At 44.4% G+C, this 23,408-nt stretch overlaps 1 protein-coding gene across 2 annotated transcripts in view; it reads left to right on the forward strand.

Moving 5' to 3' along the window:
- Positions 1-23,408, forward strand: part of CNTNAP2 (contactin associated protein 2) — a 950,652-nt gene that overhangs the window by 360,855 nt on the left and 566,389 nt on the right. For both annotated transcript variants that reach the window (XM_028751461.2, XM_077916554.1), the window contains exon 2: positions 9,975-10,094. In XM_028751461.2, the coding sequence (XP_028607294.2) occupies positions 9,975-10,094 (120 nt within the window). The remainder of the gene's footprint in view (positions 1-9,974; positions 10,095-23,408) is intronic.

The raw sequence follows: 23,408 nt of genomic DNA on the forward strand, positions 1-23,408 counted from the left end.
CGCTCAAAGCATAGAAAACAGTAATAGGCAAACTATTCCCAACCCCACTAATTCCCCTGGCGTACCACCCATTATTCCACCATGCAGCTCAAAACCTCCAGATTAAAACCTGGCAAACCAAAGGCTTATATCGCCTAATAGATTCCTATAAAAATAACAAAGCTTTGTCAACACAAGAAATACAAGACAAACAAGAAGACACCCAAATGCCTTGGTCAACACACCACCAATTACATGCCCTCTTAAACAATCCAGTAGTAAAATCAGCAGCAACTAGGCCCCTGACAACCTTCGAAAACCTCCTCCTAACAACAAAGGGACACAGTAGAGGGATGGTATCCGCAATATACAAAATACTACTCAAAAATCCCACGAACTCCCTAGATGCAATCAAAAAACAATGGGAGGGTGACATAGGCTATGAGATTAACCCCACTCAATGGACCAGAATGTGGTCTAAACCCCCCTTTAAATCCATATCAACGAAAAGAACTCACTCTGAAACTCATCTACAGGAGATACCTAACACCAAGAAAACTAGTGATAATATGCCCAGGAACCTCACCAAAATGCTGGAGAGGGTGCACCTCCATATGTGGTGGGAGTGTCCCAAAATCCAACTATTCTGGACAACAACCATACGAGAAATATGTAAAATAACCAAGCAACTATTAGAAATCACCCCAGAATTGGCCTTACTAAACATCTTCCAAGACAATAATGCTCACTTACACCACAAAGAACTCATAACCTACCTACTTTCAGCAGGCAGAAACATCATAACCAGACACTGGAGAGACCTGTCAGGAGTAAGCATGGACCAATGGTACCAAATACTATGGGAAACAGCCTTATTAGAAAAATTAACCAATAAACTGAAACTGACACAGGGACAAATAGAAGAAGACGCCTTCACCCCAGTATGTCTCCCCTTTATCACACACACAGCCCAACAAGACAACGACAATAATCCACCAACAGAATACAAATCAATATGGCTAACCTGATCCAAAACACCCACCCACCCCACCCACACATGAAAACAAAGATCACCACAGCCAATCACAAACGAACAACCACACCCTAGGCCAACCCCAACCTCTCTCACCACCAAAGGAACACAAATGAACAGCAGAGAACCTGCACAAGCAATGCTGACACCAAACCCTACATACATTAAGTAAAATAGAAACATTGTCACCCGACTCCACCCCCACCCTCACCCATCTTTCCCCCATCCCCCCTCTTCTTCCTAATGTCTCAACAAATGAAACTGATTTGTAAAAATGTTACACGGAAAAAATATGAGAGAGACACATTGCACATACTTTTGTAAATCAAGAAAATTTTTAATAAAAATACATTAAAGAAGGGAAAAAAACCTAGATGTGAATCCCCCCCCCCCAAAAAAAAAGTGTGAAAAGGTCTCTCATCCACCAGCATTTTTAATAGTTGGCAAGTTAGGAGAGGCTTTGGAAATAATCAGTCTTATGGTTTAAGTTAAGATGAAGTGCCGTGGAAATGGCTTGAAGACTCATCATGGCCAGTTTCCTAGTGACTACATGACCATGAATTGCCCCCCTCTGGTATGAAGAGTTTCTAAAACAGGCAATAGACAGAGCTTATGACTTGTCCTCATCCTTTAAAGTGGCAATTCAGGGATTAAATCTGGGACCTTCTTCATTAAGTCAACCATACTACTAATTCTGAGAAGCATACTCACAGCTGCACTTCCTCCCAATGTTGCCTTTTAAAATTAAATCACAACTCTTTGCTTTTCTTTCACCTGTGATAAAATATTCTCTCATATCTCTATCTTTGAAGATTCTGTACAGGATCAAATGGGAGACATCTTTTGTCCAACCACCTTACATAAAGGGTAATGACTCTCCAAGTGCATGTCTGTAAACAGTCCTCAGACTTTCCACGGAATGGAGATTGTGATGAAACAAACATGCATTATTAGTGGCCTTAGGTAACATCTCTGAAGATTACTGCCAATTTTCAATGACAGGTGCCACTTATCAGACAATAAAGTTGTAACCTCTTAAATTCAAAGGACCATGGTTCTTGTCATCAGAAGAGAATACAGAGCAAATTAATGCATTGATCCACAATTCTGCTTACATTAATAAAGGCGTTTCTGAGCATTGTGTGGTTGCAGCAGGACTTTTTCTTCACATCCTCTGCAGAAATGTTGCTAGCTATTGCAACAAGCTGTGCAATGGGTCACCTTCCAGTCTCAAGTGAGTCCTGTCAGCTGATAAAAGCCATCTTCACCATGGGCTGTTTATTCTAGAATATAGTATCACTTGCTCTTGCACTTTTATATATTTTACATAAACAAGAGAACTTTGTTTAATGGGCTGTATATAAATGCAGACACACACACACATATGAGAATAAATACATGTTATGTATTTGAGCAAGGAATTCCCCCCCCATAAGATCTCAACCTTTCATAATTACAATAAAATACATTACAATAAAAAAATTAACAAATCTAAACAAAAAGACAAAACAAAAACAAGAATGCAGAGTCCTCCCCTATAGGAAGACCTGACACACACAGAAAGAGGTGAACCCTCCCAGCTCTCACCTGGGAGCTTCCCTTTCTTCCCTCAGCCTCCCACCCTGAGAAATCTTCCCATTCCTGCTTCCCAGGGTTCGTCATCAGCTAGCCATCACCTTCATCTGCATGCAAATTTTACACAGAGTCATTTCTTTCTCATCTCTATACCTGCCAGCTCAGGGTATTTCTTATCACAGCTGTTTCACTCCTTCAGTCACCTGTGTGGAGGTTGGGCACCACAGTTCAAGAAGGACACTGACAAACTGGAACGTGTCCAGAGGAGGGCAACCAAAATGGTCAAAGGCCTGGAAACGATGCCTTATGAGGAACGGCTAAGGGAGCTGGGCATGTTTAGCCTGGAGAAGAGGAGGTTAAGGGGTGATATGATAGCCATGTTCAAATATATAAAAGGATGTCATATAGAGGAGGGAGAAAGGTTGTTTTCTGCTGCTCCAGAGAAGCGGACACGGAGCAATGGATCCAAACTACAAGAAAGAAGATTCCACCTAAACATTAGGAAGAACTTCCTGACAGTAAGAGCTGTTCGACAGTGGAATTTGCTGCCAAGGAGTGTGGTGGAGTCTCCTTCTTTGGAGGTCTTTAAGCAGAGGCATATGTCAGGAGTGCTCTGATGGTGTTTCCTGCTTGGCAGGGGGTTGGACTTGATGGCCCTTGTGGTCTCTTCCAACTCTATGATTCTATGAATCTCTCAGTTTTATCATCCATTGCCTCTAGCTTTATCCTTCCAATCTCCTGCTCTGGCAAACCTCTATCAGTATTTTTTCCCAAAGGCGACATATCTTTCCCAGCCTCAGCTTTGTCTAATCCATTTCCATTTACCATTTTAGGCACCTTCTCTCTTAGTTATTTTAATTGCTCATTAAATAATTGTTGCATGACACCAACCATCAGTGGGATGTTTTTTCAGTACTTTTACCATACTGAGTGCTTTCTCTGAAATCCACACAGTCCTTGCTTATCAATAAATTACATTCCTAACATTCCACCCTCACAGTGAGCAGCCATGTAGTTTCACATTACAAGCAGCACATTCACTAGTGAAGCAGGATTAAGAATAGAACAAAATAAGATGAAAATTTCTCAGAGTTGGAGAATCTCTTAGCTGTTTAAAAACTTTATTTAGTATGTATCATTAGAGCGTGTTTTTGTTATGTTTTGAGCCCCTTTGTCTTAAGCCAGTCATTGGGTCGTATTTCAGATGAACATTCTAACCAGCAGAGAGTCAGTCTCAGTAGTAATTTATAGGAATTTCATAAAAAAATGAAGTGAGGGAGGCTTCGCTGATCTTTGCCCTAGGACTGATCCCTAGGGCTATTAAGTGGTGTTTGGGTGGTTCTTCTGCTCCCCGATCACTCACCTGTCTGGGTTCTTTGAAGATTTCTTTGAAGGTCCCACAGCAGGAGAGCAGCCCTTCCAGAGCATTGGAAGTTAATCCCTGTTATCTCTGTTCCTCAAAGATAATACAATAGGCAGCAGCTATCAATCACCACCTAATTATCTCTGTTGTTAAGAGTCTCAACAGGAGACATCTAAACAGCCATGATTCCTCCACAGAAGTCTGTATAAGAGCCAGGAATGTGATGACCTGAATGTATCTAAATAGCCCTGGAATGAACAGATTTTCCCCGTTCTGTTCCTTTATTGTTCCCTGGTTTTGCTCTGCCACTGTGCTGCAGTACAATCTTGTACATTTCTACTGAGGATAAGACTCATTGTGTTCAATGGGGCTTACTCCCAGGTGTGTGAATATAGAGGTGCAGCCTCACTCATCTGGGATTTTCAGTTTAACCAAAATAATTTCTAAATTTAATTCCAGATTTGGAGACTGAAAAGTTTTCTGCTGCTTTAAATTCCTTCAATTTAGTTGCACTTCTCCCCTGCTGCTTATTTTACCAATGTGCACTGATACACAACAGTGCAAAGAAGCACTCTTGATATGTTAATACCAATATTGACATGATAATAAATAAGATTGCATCGATATTATTTTTGCGTGGTGTTTTACCAATGCATACATGAACTCCTGTGCATCAGTGAAACACCACACAAAAATAACATTGATGTATTTGTTATGTGTACTCTCAATACATATATTGAGACGCGGGTGGCGCTTTGGGTAAAAGCCTCAGCGCCTAGGACTTGCCGATTGAAAGGTCGGTGGTTCGAATCCCCGCGGCGGGATGCGCTCCCGTCGTTCGGTCCCAGCGCCTGCCAACCTAGCAGTTCGAAAGCACCCTCGGGTGCAAGTAGATAAATAGGGACCGCTTACTAGCGGGAAGGTAAGCGGTGTTTCCGTGTGCTGCGCTGGCTCGCCAGATGCAGCTTGTCACGCTGGCCACATGACCCGGAAGTGTCTGCGGACAGCGCTGGCTCCCGGCCTATAGAGTGAGATGAGCACACAACCCTAGAGTCTGTCAAGACTGGCCCGTATGGGCAGGGGTACCTTTACCTTTACTCTCAATATTGCCTTTTTGCACTGCTGCAGCAAAGTGCACATACATGCAGAAAAGTTGAAGGCTGTGGCAAACTGTGCATGTTCTGTACAGTAGAGGAATAATAAGTGGAACTTTGGAGACTTAAGAAAAAAATAAGCAATTTGGAGCTTTACATTTTGGGGGTGAAATTAGGACGTGGAGTGTTTTGAAAGCATCTCTTGAGGCCTTTCTTGTTATTTTAAACATAAATAAAGAGGGTTAACTCTAGTGTGTGTGCATTTTCTTTTTTTACAGGCTTTCAGAAATTATATTTTCTGAGCAACTCTATTCCAATTGCTTGGTCCTATCTTTTAATGTGTTCCTTCTGTTTGGCTTCAGTTTGGGGTGTAGGAAAAGCAGCTGTTTTCTTTTATCTTCTTTCAGCTGCCATGGCAGTGGCAGGAGCCAGAAGTCTTTGGAGCAATAATGTTTTATCTCTATTGACACTGTGCAATTTGGGGTGGAATATGAGGCATTCCTTAGGATCAATAAGTGAGGCTCTAATCTTCAGATTACAGCTGAGCCCCAGACCTATTCACAGAAATGATTCAGCTGTGGCTGGGCTCATTTGCTCATGAAGCTAAATGCAAACCTGCCTCAATAGCAATCTCATTCGCATCTTCAGGCAAGAATGAAAATGGAAAACATAAAAGGACAATGTATGTGTGAGAGCTTGGCTAGAAACAGCAGATAAAAAGCGAAGAGACACTGTGCATGTCTTCCTTTCGCTGGGTCTCACAAAGATAGTTGGTTATTTGCCAGGTTTGCAAAGCCACTTAATGTCACATTTCCCTGAATTTTGCTCACCTGTGCTGCTTTCCACCCCTCCAGTTCTGATACCCACATTTTCAGGGTTCCCTAAAACTTGAATATCCATCAAGGGGCATCAGAGGCTGAAGTTTCAAGTGAAAAGATGGTGGGATGTGTGGAGGTGGAGCTCAGCAAAGTTTCCACGGGAATGTTTTGGACTGATGGATTCTAATCACTCAGGAGGCTCACCCAGTACAAAGTTAGTTTGGCTAGCAGCTCTGGACCAGATGAAGCACAACCTTATCATGATTTTGTATTTTTCTGTTGTGTACTGCCCTGGGATCTTTGGATGGAGGGCAGTATACAAATTTAATTAAATAATAATAATAATAATAATAATAATAATAATAATAATAATAATGGCGCTGTGGTCTAAACCACTGAGCCTCTTGGGCTTGCCAATCAGAAGGTCAGCAGTTCAAATCCCCGCGACGGGGTGAGCTTCCATTGCTCTGTCCCAGCTCCTGCCAATCTAGCAGCTCGAAAGCACGCAGTGCAAGTAGATAAATAGGTACCGCTCCGGCAAGAAGGTAAACGGTGTTTTGGTGCACATCTCTGGTTTGGGTGTTCCGTTGCACCAGAAGTGGCTTAGCCATGCTGACCACATGACCCAGAAAAACTGTCTGCGGACAAACACTGGCTCCCTTGGCCTGTAAAGCGAGATGTCGCAACCCCAGAGTCGTCTGCGAATGGACTTAACTGTCAGGGGTCTTTCACCTTTACCTTTAATAATAATAAATTTCTCTACTGAGCATTAGTTCCTGATTTGCTTACAGGGTGCTCAGACGTATTCACCCCATAGTTTTCAGTCCATTTCACCCTCAGTTCCGAACTGCAAAAAAGTGGATTTCTTGCCTTGGGGCTACAGAAAACAGATCCTGTTTTCTTCTTGCACTGAGCATGTGAGAAACTAAAGACACTGTTGCCAGATCTTATTAGGACAAAGTGGAGTAAACTGGAAGATTGCTGTTGCTTCATAATGTTAACATTTAAATGGTCCCAGGTTGTCTTTAAAGTTAACACCTTACTGAGATAAATGGAATAGAGTAGCGTTTATTCCTTTGCTGCCGCTGTCACGCTGGCTGGCAAGAGTGTTCCATAATTGATTAACAGGATACAGTACATTGACTTATATAAGGAAGGCTGCTGTATCTCTGCAACAGAAAGGCTTAGAGGATTGCACTTTTAGTAAGTGAAAGATTGGATATTTCCCCTTCTGAAAAAAACAGCAAAACCTGTCAAAAGATTCTGCGTTTCTTGGAATCTTTCCCTTGTGGCATCTATAACATCTCTGGCTTTCAGCCGAGGGTTAAGTGAAAAAGCATAGAGGAGCTCCGACAACGTTACAAATGTTGCCTCAACCCTGCAAAAGCCACTTTTGATTTCTGTTTTTTAGCTAGCTCATGTATGGTGCACACTATTGCAAGCTATGTGCTCAGATTTAATGCAATTTATCTTAGCAGCTTGCTCATTTTGAGAATCTCCCTCTCTCTCACCTCGCAAATTGATTTAGAGTTGAATTTACGTAGAGAGAGCTTGTGAGAGACTAAATAGATGGTGCCACGTTTATTAGCATGGAAGGGAGGCTTGTTTCTCTTTCTTGACCCACATCTTCAAAAATAGAATTAGAAACAAATTCCACGCTGTAACATATATTGGCAAGGAGCGTCTAATAACACCGGAGGTCTCCTCTGGTAGAACCTCCAAATCAACACAATAAGGAAATCTTCATAACCCAAGGCTCCCAGTTACCACGACTGTACTAGGGCTACTTTCATCTGAGGTCACATTGTAACTGCTGGGAAAAGAATAACCACACGGAACATTGCAGAGGTGGCAGGGACTCCGAGGGTCATCTAGTCCAACCTCTTGCAATGTTGGAATCACCTTGGTAGCATATGAGGCTCCAGTTATATATGATAACACTACATTTGGGACTCAGCTATGCAGCTGCAAATATAAAGTGCATCCGTACAAATGCGATACTAGATGACCAAGGTGAGCTTATGGCAAATTCAATATATTTTTCAGAACACTTTTTAAAAAAATCATCTTCATTTTTTTTAATATGTGGCTCTATTGCACCTTGGTACTAGTAATGACTGCGTCACGTAGCCACCGGCTTCCTAAATACCAGCTCAGAATGGATACACTTGCAAACTTCTTCACTGGTTGCAAAACTTGATACCATATAGAAAAGCAACGCTGCATCAGTGTTATCCCCCCCCCCCTGCAAGATAGCATCGCACAGAGTGCCTGTATGTGTAATCGATCACATGATGCAGTGCACACACACTATTTGAATGGCAATGCCCATCAGCTTTGGGGAGGCCCTGCCCCCTCAAATATTTCATGGGAGGAGGCAAAGGGACCTTGCCCCCTAGCAGTTGGCTCCTATTCTCCTCTGTACTGAGTCCAATGGAAGTAAAGTGCTTAAAAGGATTATTGAGATTACTGCAAAAACAGATTAGACCTCTTAAATTTCACTTCTTGCTGCATCTCTAGTGATTAACAGAGTGCAAATGAGTTATTTCCCTGATAAATCATGGCTTAAGCATGGACAAGTTGCTGCTATTTTGATTACCCCAATCACCATGTACAATTTGTGTGCACAATACCCATTGACATGTATGGAAATTGCCAGGAAATTGTGTCAGTGGCTTCTATGCATTGCTTATTAAATATTATCCTAGAGGCTGGAATACCCTCCAAGTGTCCTGATTTTCCAGGGAAAGTCCTGGAATTACAAAAGCCATCCTGGCTTCTGATTGTTCCTGGAAGGAGGAGGATGATCCTGCGCTTGTCCCGAGTGGCTGTGGCTGAGAGGGAGCCCCCCCCCCCCGTTGCCTCTCCATGGCCGCGAGGAAGGGGAGAGGCTGCCACCCCCGAGGTCCAGGCTTGCATGCCGTGCTGAGCGGGAAGAAAGGGGGAGCGGAGCAGAGCACAAGGAGTCCTGATTTAAAATATATATCTCTATTTTAAAAAACATTTCTCCTTTCTTAAATGTATATATTGCTGTGTGTTTTTCTTTTTGTAAAGCCACCAAAGAATAAAATAAAATTGTGATTAAGGGTTTTTCTCAGGGCGGTGGAGGGTATGTATGTGCTCTTGCCTTTCTTTAGATAGGAAATGCTCAGGGAGGGGGGTAGGGGAGCACAGAGGGTCGGGGGGGGAGTGAGAACTCCTGGCAGAGGGCAGCAGAAACACAGGTGCTGAAAGGGCAGCTGCAGGGCAGGAGAGAGATGGACAGACAGACAGAGACAGCCACCCGCTTGTCACATGATCCCATCCTGGGAGTGGGCAGGCAGGTGTGTTGGCGGACAGGGTCCCACTGCCAAAAGTACTTGTTGAGGCAGTGAACGTGCTGAGTCCTACTGGTGTATACTCTGTGGGAGGGGCTGAGGGGGGACCGAAAGAGGAAATACTGGCAGGTATGGTAGGCCATTCTTATTTTCATCAGAGAAATGTTGGAGGGCATGGAGTTATCTGGTTCCCGAGCCATCTGAGGGCAGTCCAGTATAGGGAAGTTTTAGAAATTTTATTATGCTTTTATATATGTTGGAAGCCGCCCAGCATATAATAGGGCATCCCTATTTGCATTAGAGAAATGTTGGAGGGTATGATAAAATGCTATGTGGAGGTGCAGAAGGTGCTTGTGGCGGAGTCTTTGTTCCAATGTTATGTGAATCGATGGCTCATCCCTGAGAGTCTTGGATTCTCTCAGAAGCTGTTAGCATACTGAGGAAGCAACTTGCTTATTTGAATCTCTTTCTGGGACCAGACAGAGAATAGTTGTTAGACTATATTAACAAGGAAGAACCTAAAGAAAACTGGATTGCATTCCTAGTTGTTGATGAGCAATCTTCTGGTTTTTATTTACAGTGTTTTTGTAACAAGTTTAAAGACAGTTTGCAGTGAAACTTTGGAAATCCTTTCCTGGTGTGGGGAGCTTATGGATTCCTACTCTGCATGAGGTCCAGATCAGGAAATTCTGCTTGCATAACTTTTAACAGAATGGTCTGCAGAGCACTGGGGTGACTGGGGAGTGTGGCCGCACACGCATCCCTGAAACAACACTCTTCTTCTTTGCCTTTCAGAAAAATGTGAGGAGCCCTTGGTCTCAGGCCTGGCCCCCTCCTTCTTCAGCAGCTCGTCATCCATGCCGTCTGCATCCAACAGTTATGCACCAGGTTTCGCAAAGCTAAACAAACGAGGAGGTAAGAGATTTGTGTGCATGTCATTTGCAAGAAGTATCCACTACGAACAGCATAATAGGTTGGTAATGAAACTTTCAAAAATAAAAAGGTGCTTTTAGGAAGCTTAGGACTGACACCACAGATTGGAATAAATTACTTGCAATACTTATGAAATTTCAGCAGAAATATAATGTGCTATGTAAGCCACCTAAAAAGATAAAAAGGTGATATGCAAATCCAGTAAGTAATACATAATCTTAGTGACATGTTCACCATCCAAAAAGCTGGAGCATGACTGTTGCTCATGTGCAGCACATGCAGTAGGTTGGAGCGCCTGTCAGATGACCCTGTTGTAGCACATCATGCGTCATCAACACCCCTCTCTTTCAGGCCCATGTTTTTGAACAAAACAAAAATATTTGGGAGGAATTACTAATGTTCTGTTCTCCCTAAAGTAATTTGGTCTCTCAAGAGAGAAAATAGCCTCGTTTGTAGCAAACCTTTTGCACAGTTTGCCACAGCAGCAAGGAGATGGCAAACTTGCATACCTTCCTGATACCCAAAGCAGCCGCTTAGCCTAGGCCTTCCCATTGCTTCAGTGGCCCATATGAGGGCATAGAGAGCAAACCCCCAAGTCTTCCAGGTAGCTCCCCTTTCTAGGCACTTGCTGTTCCTCTGCTACTGGACCAGGTTCAAGGATCTTGTGTTGATATACAAACCCTTGGACAACTGGGGCCAGCATATTCTTAAGGCCTGGGTGAGCCCTTATATCCCAGCTTGATCACTGAGGTCACCTGGAGGAGCATGGTTAGCCCCCCCCCCCATTACAGAATTTCAGCTGGCTCCAACAGGGGTGTGTAACCACCTTACTTGCTTTTGTGCAGACACCTGTTCTGCAAGGGACTTCTACCTTGAGCAGCTATGTCAGAAACCCCCCACCCCCAGGCTCTGCTTGCTTTCGCTTCATGTGCCTCTTCCCAGGGAGCAGGGGCCACTTCCCAACCCAGATGCTTCCTTTGGCTGTTTGTGCCTTTTCCCAGGAGGAACCAGGCATGCACAGCCAAACCGAGGAGCATCTAACTCCTGCTTGCTGGCTGCTGCACAGGGTTAAATCCTGCAGAGAATGGAACTCTGCCCTCCTGCACAACTGCTGGCAGCACTGGTGACGCCCGCTGATGGAGATGTGGGTGTTGTTTGAGGGAGATGACCTCCTGCGCCAAATCAGACTCCCTAGTGAGACAAGGTTGGCTTGCAGTCCAAAGGTTCCCCAACCCTGAACTAGGACCCATGCAATGGAATACTGTGCTGTTGTGCTCCCCCCCCCAAAAAATATATATATTTAGAGGTACTCTCATTTTTCTACTCATATTGAAATACTGCCCCTCAATGAGGCCAAACTTAGATTCACATAATGCTTAGGGATACGCGTCCCCCAGCACCCCCCCGCCAAGAACAAAAGCACTGCTGTGCTGGCAGAGGCTTGGCCAGCATCCTCGCTTCTAACCTTCAGGTGACTCTTGGGGGGGTTGTTTGTTTAGGCAAACAGGCCTATTCAGTAGTTTAAAGATGAGCCAGTTCTTTATATGGTTATTCCGTAATGTTTGAAATTGTATTTCTCCCTTTTGTATATTTTGCACACTGCCCTGATTTTTTTTGTATGAAGGGAGGTCTATAAATATTTTTTATAAGATGCATAAATGAAATAGGTGGCAGAGGGAAGCCCGTGATGAGTTGGCGACTGTGATGGACAGCTGAGCCAGAGCAGTCTGGTGATGCAGTGCCGCAGACTTCCACCAGAGGGCTGGAGTCTCTTTCTGATTGGCTACCAAGGCAGGCAGCCAAAGGGGGGGAGAAGCAGCAGAAGCAGAAAAATGCTTCTGCAAGTGACCATGGAGGGTTTGCGGGAGGAAGGGAAGTCAAGGTCTCAACAGCAGCCTCCTCTTCAAATCAAACCACTGCCCTTGCTGCTCTTTGTGCAGTACCATTAAAGGAATCTAAGTGATGCCATAAAATCAGAGCCCATAAACAAAACCACTGGCAGAAAAGTGAATCCCTTTTAGTTCTCCTCTCAATAAACCTTTAAAAGCACCTGGCACAAAACAACACCTGGACCTATTTGTCTACAATTTGGCAGGTTTCTGACCTAAGGACACTCCATTCAGGCCTGCTCCTTTCAGACCAATTGCACAGAAAGCACATGGAGAGATAAACCAATTTCTTTATTTATCTATCCCGAAACTACAAATGCTGCTCCTGTAGGACTGCAACTTCCTTCTGAAATTTAGCATAATTTTGCCTCAGAAGAGTTTGCTGTGCCTGAAAAATTAATCAAATCTTGCCAAAAAATAAAGAAGTTATAGATGCTTATTTAAATAATAATCAAAATTTAAAGGCGCATAGCGCAAAACCCTTGGCATATCTGCCTGTAATTTACCTGCAATCGGATGATGGTTGCAAAGTGGTCTCAAGGCAGAATTTTTCTGTGAGAGGCTCAGCAAGACCTGATGATCAGCAGATTGTTGGTTCCTGCAAAACCCCTGATGCATAAAAGGGTCATGTGACACCACTGTGTTGACAGGTGGGTGGCCTCACCGGTCAGACTTCACTGGTGGCAGTGGCCATACCCCCCCCCCCCAGTAGTGTAAAGGTTTCCAACTCTTGAAATGAAACTTGGTGCTCCTTTTTCACTTGTGTCCAGTGCTTCTTAATTCTACATGCAGCTGAGTCACAGCTCCCAGCACAAGTAGCAGCCTCCTGTTTCCTTGTGTCCCCAGGAAGGCAAAATATGTGGTGACGCCCTGCATATCATTAGCAGCCTCACACTTCCCCACACCCACAAGGACCACCCAGACCAAAGGTGTGGGGATAAGCAAGGGTGCAGCATTATGGCATCGCATAGGAGTGCCGAAGAAGTTTGCCCAGAAGCAAGTGTCCCGGGGCCGAATGCAGGAGGCAAGAATGATGAGTCCCCAGATTCTTCTGCAGTTGAACCTTTGAAGAATTCTCACATTCACCCAGCTCCTCATTGCCCCAGTTGGAATCGATGTGAATAATAGCATTAGATTTAAGGAAATCTGTTGAAAGAATGAGAAAAACAATGCACGTTTGGCACCTGTGTTTTGATCCCACATAACCTTGGATCAACATAACCTTTCAAAGAACCTTATTTATAGACACAGAAAGCACAGGCATGTTTCCCTTCCCTTTGAACCACATTCATTGATGGGAACATCGTTAATAAACATTGCAATATTGTTTTTGTTTTCTGTTTGATCTGCCAGATAATTTGAATCTTTTATCCTCTTCTTCTAAATCTTCATTAAATTGTAGCAATTAAGAGTTTTGTTAAGCATATGTTTCTGAAGCACCTACCAACCACTATAAGCTTTCATCTGTAAAAATTCTATATATTTAGTATACTTGTAGGTACTGGACAGTAATAAGCATGAACTTGAATATCCAAAAGGTGATAGGGGCTTATGCCCAAGCCACACAGCCTGCTAACTTTGACCTTCTCTCTGGATTTCAGAGGGAATGCTGTGAAGAGCACTTGACACTAATAGCCTCATAAAGTTGTTCCAACATGGGCTTAGGAATTTAGCAGAAATTGGTCAGTGTGCTGTAAATGCAGCTTCATTTACACATTAAAATGGATATAATTCATAATCTTAAATATTTCTCTCTCTTTTAGTGTGTCTTTATTGGACATAGCATAATCTCAAAATCGTGAATATGCATTAGAATGTACATACTTTGACTACTCTGTAAAACAGATATTTTCTCTTCCTCAGTTAGGATTGCCAACTTTTTGTGGTAAAGCTCCTATACAATGGTACCTCAGGTTACAGACACTTCAGGTTACAGACTCCGCTAACCCAGAAATAGTGCTTCAGGTTAAGAACTTTGCTTCAGGATGAGAACAGAAATCATGCTCCGGTGGTGCGGCAGCAGTGGGAGGCCCCGTTAGCTAAAGTGGTGCTTCAGGTTAAGAACAGTTTCAGGTTAAGTATGGACCTCCGGTACAAATTAAGTTCTTAACCTGAGGTACCACTGTATTTAAGCAGTTGCTTAAACATATGCAAAAATGAGGGGGGCTCCCTCATTTGCCCCCGTTTGCCTGAGCTTCCCCTCTTTTTGCTGCCCTCACCCTTGTCTGGCACATATTATGGTCTAAGCCTAGATGACGTGACTTGTGGCTTTCCTTAGAACTTGTTAGTTGCAACTAACTTTTTCCATTGGCTGCGAAGGGAGTTTGCATGTCGAGGTCCCCCAAGCCACCCCTAAATAATTCACAATTCACACATAATTTTTGTTTAAGGTTTTTGGCATAATTTTGGCCACAACTTGTATTAAAATACATAAATGTGAGTGGTTGCTAAGGCATTGGTTATGACTATCTGTCCGCACGCCCAGGGACAGAACTGACTTCTGGATTCCAGCGAAAGCCAGTAAGGAAAAACAATATTGGGGAGAGCATGGAGCCGGGCACCAGACCCTCTCCCCCCCCCCCATGCTCCCAGGGGCTTGTGCGACCCAAAGCCCCCTTCAGGGGTACGGACGAAAGAATGGCAAGCCCCTGGATTCTTTTAACGGAATTCCCTTTCTGCAGCAGCATTGGAGGGGCAGGCACCGCCAATCCTTACCCCTCCACCAACCAATTTTTTAACCAATGCCTAACCACAACCTTACAAGTTGTGACAATTTGCTACGCAGTAGGCAAAAACCAAATGGCACCAGCCAATCAGCCAAATGGACACAATTCCTACCAGGCCTCTGCCCCAAAAGCAGACAACCCCATGGCAGGCATAGCAAGGTCAACGCGATAGCGCTAGATTAGGGAGGGTGGGCGGGTGAACCGATGCATGCAGCAAAAGAGCCCAGTCAGTGCTGCATGACTTGATTTCATAACCTTTGGTCCATCCCCCTAAATGGCAACACCAAAATTTGCCCAGTAACCCAACCGTCCAATCACTGCAGATGGTCATCCATACTAACCCACCCAGCAACAGAGGGGTGGCCTGTCAGACCACACCGCAACAAGTGCTCTCTATGAAAAAGAACACGCTTTGTCGCAATTTATGTTAGATTGTTTGGGGTGGGGCGGGGTGAGTATCTATCCATAGTTGCAAACTAATTTCTTATCCATGTTTGTATTGAGCAAAGATGACCAAAGTAAGCTACCTGACACAGAAGTCCTTTCTCCCTGACAACGTTGGCAGGGAACAGTAAAGCTATTAGCTTAGCATTATAACCATCTAGCATTTCACTGAAATGTTGGATGGTGGTGGAGTGGGGGGGATAATGGGATTAAAATTAAGCCCCCCCCCCTTTTTTTTCCCCTTCCAAACAGAAGAGTGCAGCTATTAGCCCCATTTCAGTCTTCACAATTAGACTTTTATTATTTGCAAGCAATTGTGAGTTACTCAGTATGATGAAGCATATTATTAATGATAATCTTTTCTTTTGTGAGAAATCCAGTATGCCGCAAAGCACATCTGTGTTAACAGGAAAGGACTGACAAAAAACCACTAATTGCAGGGAAAATAAGAGGAAACATTTGCTTCCCTCTACACATTGTTTTGCTTCAGTTTTGTATTCCACATAAACTCAACCATCATGGAGTGTATGCGTCAACCTTATGAAACGTAAAGACAATGTGCCTCTTGATGCTGGCACACAGCTTCACAGCACAAATCTTAATTCTTTGACTTACGTAAATCTACCTAGTTTGCATAACTTAAATAATTAGAAAGGTGGTGTATAAATGTAACAGATAAATACTTTATGCATCATTTTCTCTGCTTCTATGGTAAGGCCTTCTTGGTAGTGGCACGCTCTCTGTGGAATGCCTTACCTTCAGATGTCAAGGTGATTCTCATTGGGTTTTGGCATAGCCAATCTTACTTTCCTCCAAATTCCTTGGACAGTCTCCCCACAAACAGGAACCACCAAATTTGCGCTAGGAAAAACTATTATGGCAGTTTACAAATTTGTGCCTCCCTTTGCTAAATCCCATTGTGCTTCCTCTTGAAATCCCTTTCATAATTTGTCCAAGTAGCACCTACCAAGTAGAGCAACATCTGGGACTCCGTGGTTCAGAGAAAGGGCAAGAAGTGGGGCATGGTAGACGTTTATAAAATTGTGCATGGCATGTAGAAAGTGGGTAGAGAAAAGCCCCCCCCCCCAAACTCATGGCAATTCAGTGAAGCTGAATGTTGATAGATTCAGGACAGATTTTTTAAAAAGTGCTTCTTCGCACATCACACAATTAAATTGTGGAGCTCCCTCCGGCAGGAGGCAGCAATGGCCTCCAGCCTGGATGGCTTTGAGAGAGCATTAGATAGATTCATGGAGGGTCCCCCCCCCCCCCCGGCATCTGGTTGGCCCCTGGGAGAAGAGGAGGCTGGACTAGGTGGGCCCCTGGCCGGATCCAGAAGGCTCTTCTCACAGTCTCATCCGAGCTTTAACAAGATGCTTCTACCACTTCACTTTATTTACCTAGATCCCTGAATAGTATTATAAGTAATACACTTAAAAATAATTGAAACAGATATCTGGCAAAATTAGGATGCCATGTTATAGCCCATCTTCCTTCAGCTACACAGAGCTTTTATCCTGTGGGGTTTGTTTTAAAAAGGGGGGGGGGGGAGCTCAGCTTGAGGAAATAATTGTCAGTGTCTTCTCCTTGCACTGTCATATAACGATTGTTGCTGCAAAGTGCTCCAGAAAGTAATGCAATTATGCCTTTTATTATATGTAATAAATACGAATTGCCTCTATTATTTTAAGCGATTTCAATTAAAATTTAAGGGCAATTTTCCTGGAGTGCTTTTAGGTCATCCTTTAGAAGTGTTTTAACTATTTGCTGGATCAGGTACTTTGTCTAATAGCACATACATTACCTTTGCATTCAGTGGTGATTGGGGCTGCTATTTTAGTAACGTAAAATATTTCAACTCTGCAGCAAATGGTAGAGAGTTGCAGACATTGTAGTGGAAATGCTTTAAAGAAATCTAATAAATTAGTCAGTCCTTGCTACAAAAGGGAAATCTCTTCTTACCTAAACCAGCTCACAATATAAAACAGGGGATAGAGAAAAGGGAAGCATGATGCATTTGTATGTTTGCTGAGAAGTGTCAGTAGATGTGGCTCCTAAGAAATGAGTGCAGAATGCAGCCTAAAGAAGACAGTATCCTCAGCATCAGTAATTTGTGAGTTCAGTTCCCTTGCCTTGCAAATTCCCCACATAAACCTGGACAACTACATCTAAACAAACAAACAACCCCAAAAAACCTGGTACTTATCAAATTTGAATAATCATAATTACCTTACTAGTTCACTAAGTACATTTATATTGATGATTCTGCAGTGGAGCTGAATAACTCTGTCAGGGCAAGAAAGAATGGCAACCACAGCCAGAGTGATCATGCAAAGAGTCATTATTCAAGAATTATAAAGTGGCGAAAGAGAGAAACAGCAGAGAGTGGCTTCTGTTATGTCATTTCCATTGAAACTAATCTAGTCTCTAAGATTTCCCTGGAACTGAAGCAACCTTAAAGGAGGGTACACTGTGGCATTGCGCTCTCTCCTTTGATTAATTTATTCTTTGTTTAGTATTAAATTTATTTCCCAACTTTGCTCCATGCAGTTCAAGGGTGTATGCATGGTTCTCTCCCTCCCCATGTTCTCCTCACAACAACCTTATGAGGTAAGTTAGACTGAGAGACAGTGGTCAGACATATTTTTCTGCTGCTTGCCCTCCTCCCCACAGTGGACGGAAGTTGACAGAAGTTGACAGGTGGTATCTGGTTTCTGTGGTTCTGACCCCTCAAATCACTCATCTACATCCCCCACTAACAAGAAGAAAGGAAGGAAGGAAGGAAGGAAGGAAGGAAGGAAGGAAGGAAGGAAGGAAGGAAGAAAGAAAGAAAGAAAGAAAGAAAGAAAGAAAGCAAGAAAGAAAGAAAGAAAGAAAGAAAGATCCAAGGTTGTGATCAGCTGTGGCAACAGAAGCCACCTGCCTGTGATAAACCACCCACCCAAAAAAATAAAAATCGGCTAACAAACTTCTATATCATAAGTGACTGCAGATGTAGAAACAACACTTTTCTATCAGCTTGTTTGCCCACTGTGGGGAGGAGGGCAAGCAGCAGAAAAATATGTCTGACCACTGTCTCTCAGTCTAACAGGAATCATTCTGTTCTTATCCACTACTGTTTTATGCCATGAGCTGTAGCCTGAAAGGTCAAAAGGGGTATGGAAGATGGGGGGGGGGGGGGCGGCTCTGTTAATCTTCTGCATTTAAGGCCTTGTGATAAATATGAATAAAAGAAAAGAGGATTGGAGATAAGAAAGCATATATGATTTGAACATCTTTGTGCTACAATACAGATAAGGAGAAAGAATTTACATTGAAACATCCTTTCATATTGCAATGCAGATCAGCTCATTGGAACATTAGTACAGTGGTACCTCGCAAGACGAATGCCTCGCAAGACAAAAAACTCGCTAGACAAAAGGGTTTTTTGTTTTTTGAGCTGCTTCGCAAGACGATTTGCCTATGGGCTTGCTTTGCAAGACGGAAACGTCTTGCAAGTTTGTTTCCTTTTTCTTAACACCGTTAATACAGTTGCGACTTGACTTCGAGGAGCAACTCATAGAACGCGGTGTGGTAGCCTTTGACGTTTTTAAAGACTTTGGTGATTTTTGAAGCTTTTCCAAAACTTTCCCAACACCGTGTTTCGCAAGACGAAAAAAATCGCAAGACGACAAAACTCGCGGAACGAATTAATTTCGTCTTGCGAGGAACCACTGTATTAGTAAAGAAAGGCACATAAACTTACTACTTACTTTAAAAAAGAGATTTTCTGGCCTTTTTGTGAAAGTTTTTGAATCCCAGCATGAAAATTAATTGTTCAGGCAATGTTTGATTCAATACTTAGCCTGACAAATCCACTGGATATTCCTGAGACATTGTTGACCTTAAATAATATACAGGATTGGGATCAGGATCAGGGGGAGGGGGTGGGGGTGGCTCCCACCATTCTTCCTCAGTGCAGCCCTCCTCAGCACGGTCCCTGAAAGCTAGCAAGTATGGGGGGGTCTCCATGTCTCCCAGCCTCTCCCCAGCTCCCATTCTTCCCTATCTTCCTTTGGAGTCTGCCATCCTTGGGCCAAGCCTGATGGTGCCGAGGGAGTCTGGACACTTGGACACCATCTATGTGGTTCAGGTGGGGCCCCCAACCCTCCAAAGGGCATGCAGGAGGAGAGGGGGGAAGAGGAGGGAACAAGAAACATTCATTCTGTAATTGAACTTGTCTTCAGAAGCAGCTACACAGGGATGAATTTGGAGATTTTAAGCAGATAAACATGATTTGGAAATAGCCTAAATAAGTGGTACAAAAAAGAGAGCTAATATAAAAGCAAGCCCATGATTGATCACAAAACAGAAACCTTGCATCAAAGACAGAGTCGGCATCTGCTATGAAATTTGCCAGATGAAGTGTCAGAGAAATAGAAGTCGAGAAAGAGCGTCAACATGGGAGTTAAAGTCACACAAGCTTGATGGGATCATCTGCAGACAAAGTCTAAAATCAAAAGAGTTACAAGATAAGAACAGAAGCTTAGTGGCCTCCATTTTTAAAAAAAGAATGAAAGGAACAAGAAATTGCCTTCAAAAATATTATTGAAAATTGACAAGACAGGCAGAAAGCAAAATGTGAACAGGCAATATATCTCACAACTAAAAAGGAGACAAAGTTGCAGAAGACCATGATAAACAAGAAGCAATATCAAAAGCAGGAGAAAGTTAAAAGATTGGAGTCTCTAGGTGTGCTCACTAGGGGCTGATGCCACCGCTCACTTCGCTCACCAACCTCCCCCTGCAAAGCCCCTCTCCCTTTATGACGCCGCTCCTCTAAGTCCCTCTCCCTACTCCCCATCAAATTGCAGCTTGCCTCCCCCACCAGCCCACTCCCCTCTCACTGGACTCCCCCTGCGGCCACAAGCCCATCTCTCGCCCACCTGTGCCCCCCTGGCCCATCCCACTTGCTCAGCCCCCGCCATGGCAAACCCAGCTCATTTGCCCTCTCTCACTTGCCCACACGGACACCCCCCCTCTTCCTCAAGGCCCCCATCTCCACAAACGCAGCTCCCTCGCCCACTGGCCTCTTGCTTGCTTGCCCTGCTGCCCGCCTGCCTGCCTGCCTCCAAGGCTTGCCTCACCATGGAGCATGGGCAGACTTGGGCTGGTATGACAGTGGATTAGCACAAACATAGTATAAAGAGAAAATACAGGCCTTGAAAGAGCAGCACCAATGGCAGCACCATTCAGCCTACTATTGTCAGGGGCAAAAACAGATTTCAGAAGATGGGATTGTACAGAAGGCCTGTGATGAGTGTATAAACACAGCTTCAAGGTGGGCATGGGGGAACTAGCAATCTAGACCAAACTAAGGCCTGGGGACCGGATCCGGCCCAATCGCCTTCTAAATATGGCCCACGGACGGGCTGGGAACCAGCGTGTTTTTACATGAGTAGAATGTGTGCTTTTATTTAAAATGCATCTCTGGGTTATTTGTGGGGCATAGGAATTCATCCTCTCCCCCCCCCCCAAAAAATAGTCCGCCCTCCCCCCCAAGGTCTGAGGGACAGTGGACTGGCCCCCTACTGAAAAAGTTTGCTGACCCCTGATCTAGACAATTAGGAACAAGCTAGCTATTAATATTCTCAAGCCAAGTTTCCCAGCAGTCAAAAATTGGTAGAATATCCTGCATATAGCTTTCTAGGTACAGTGGTACCTCAGGTTGCATATGCTTCAGGTTACACACTCCGCTAACCCAGAAATAGTGCTTCAGGTTAAGAACTTTGCTTCAGGATAAGAACACAAATCATGCTCCGGTGGCACGGCAGCAGCAGGAGGCCCCATTAGCTAAAGTGGTGCTTCAGGTTAAGAACAGTTTCAGGTTAAGAACAGACCTCCAGAACGAAGTAAGTTCTTAACCCGAGGTACCATTGTATTGTTCTCTATAAATGTTGAGAAAAGGAAGATTATGATTAAATAAACTTCCATTCCATTTGTAATTTATAACAGACTCTTGATTCATAAATGTGTCTGTTGACTTTTATTAAGTTAATGTACTGTCCCTAAATGTAACTTTTCTGTTATTTCATAATGAAATATAATTTAAAACTCTCAGTGTTTGCAAACATAAGGCATGCTCATACATAGCCTTGCAAGAAGGAATCAGGTCATTATATCTATTTTGATCTGTATTTTAGAGTTGCTCCTAAAGATTACACCAGTGAATTTTCTCTCAGCATTTTCACAAATCTCTGTTTTCAGGGGCCATGGTATCTTACCCCGCCCCCGACAAGACTGGGGGTGAAGGGTCTTGCTTTGGAGTAGCGTAGTTCCATTTCTACCAGTAAGGTAGAATCCAGAAGGTGATCCTAGATTTCTTCTCTTCCCAGAAATATAACCAAGACAAGAGAATAATTAAGTGCTGGATGAAATGACTGAGAAACAATCCTTGACAGTTCAGTGCAGCCCCAATTCAGGCAGGAGGGATTATTAGGTGTCAGGGAACTGCCATCGGAAGGACAGGAGGTGCAAAGGCTCCCTCAGGTTGAAAGAGACGGAGCAGCTGAAGAGGGAACCAGTAGGGGGCGAGCAGGAACTTCCAGGGAAAGTGAGTCGGAGGGGTGGCTCAGAGACGTTTCCAGCGAAAACAGTGGAGAGGTCTCAGGACCTCCTATAGGGACACCCACGCCTCGCCGGAAACTGTCACGCAGAGAGTCCAGAAGACGTGTTTCCGTGAAAGAGCTTTTATGTTGGAAACGTTTCCGAAAGCAACCACTTTCGGATTCTACTAGCGATTGACGCAGCCATGCCGGAGGGGCTCCGTCACAGGCAGAGGTTTGAAAACCTGATCAAACTCTGAGGGACTTGCATTTTACGCACAAGCAGCTCATCATCCCACCACAGCAATCCGAAAGTCCCTGAAAGCCAGCTTGTGCAAGCAGCGGCATCATGAGCGACCCAGCCGGAACCGGAGGAGCAGGAGCAGCTGGAGGAGGTCCAAGCCTGGAAGAAAGGTACAGGGCGTTGGAGATCCAGCTGGCCATGCAAACGGCGAGGCTTGAGGAGAGGAGGGCTCAGGATGCAGAAAAGGGAAAGGAGAAAACCACCCCGATAGCCAGAAAGGTGCCAGGATTGGTGCAGAAATTCGGGGGAGATCCCAGAAACTATCATGCCTTTAGAACTGAGATGCAATACGCTCTCAACCTGCAGTATGATGACTTCCCCGACGAGGAATCGCGAGTGGCTTTTGTAATTGGCCATCTCGAAGGGGGGGCGAAGGATTGGGTTCGACCCCTGATGGCAGTGAATAATGAGATACTAAAGGACACGAGGAAGTTTTTTCGTGCCATGGACCTGATGTTTTCCAGTGACATTGAGCAGGGGGTGGTACGAAGGCAGTTAATGGCTTGCAAACAGGGGAGCAGATCTGTCCGTGAGTACTGGACTGAGTTTACTATGCTGATTCATAAATTGGGGTGGGACCTATCGGCGGAACCCATCCAAATGCTTTTTGAAGAGGGGCTTTCTTCGGCCGTTAAAGATGAACTTTCCCGGGGGCCAAGGGCGGAGTCTATGGATCAGCTGACCAAATCCGCGCTGGCCATAGGAGCGCGCCAGGAAGCGAGAGCTTTGGAAAGGCGGGAAGGGAAAGGAGAACGTTGGAGGGAACTGCGCATTCCGGACATTCCAGAGCCACCTTTCCCGCCGGCAGAGCCGATGGAAGTTGGAACAGCGCGGGCGCGCGCAGTTTCAAATCCCAGTGAAGGGCGGAAGAAGGAGGGAAAGAGCGCCAAGAAATGTTATCTCTGCCAACAGCCAGGGCACTTTGCCAGAGTCTGCCCACAAAGAAAGGAATGGCAAGGGATGGCAGGAGCTGTGGGGGAAAGGGAGGAGGAAAACAAGGAGCAAGTAAAAGCCAACGCCTGGCTGCCACCGTCGGGGCACAGCAGCCAGGCCAAAGAGCAGTGAAAGTGCCCACGCCAGAACCACCCAGACCTGCTTTAGTGATAGAAGTGTCACTAGAGCTGCCAAATGGACACCCCCTACAGGTCAAGGCGCTTTTGGATTCAGGCAGCTCCTGTAATTTTATGAGTAAGGAGTTTGCAGCTGAGCACCAGATACAGACCATCCCTTTAAGTAATCCCTTGCAGGTGACCACGATTGATGGCAGAGAGCTGTTGGGAGGAGAAGTTAGCCAACAGACTGTCCCGATGATAATGAGGGTGGCAAGGCACACCGAACGGATAGCGTTT

This window comes from Podarcis muralis, chromosome 12, assembly GCF_964188315.1.
Source record: "Podarcis muralis chromosome 12, rPodMur119.hap1.1, whole genome shotgun sequence".
In the NCBI taxonomy this organism is placed as follows: Eukaryota; Metazoa; Chordata; class Lepidosauria; order Squamata; family Lacertidae; genus Podarcis; species Podarcis muralis.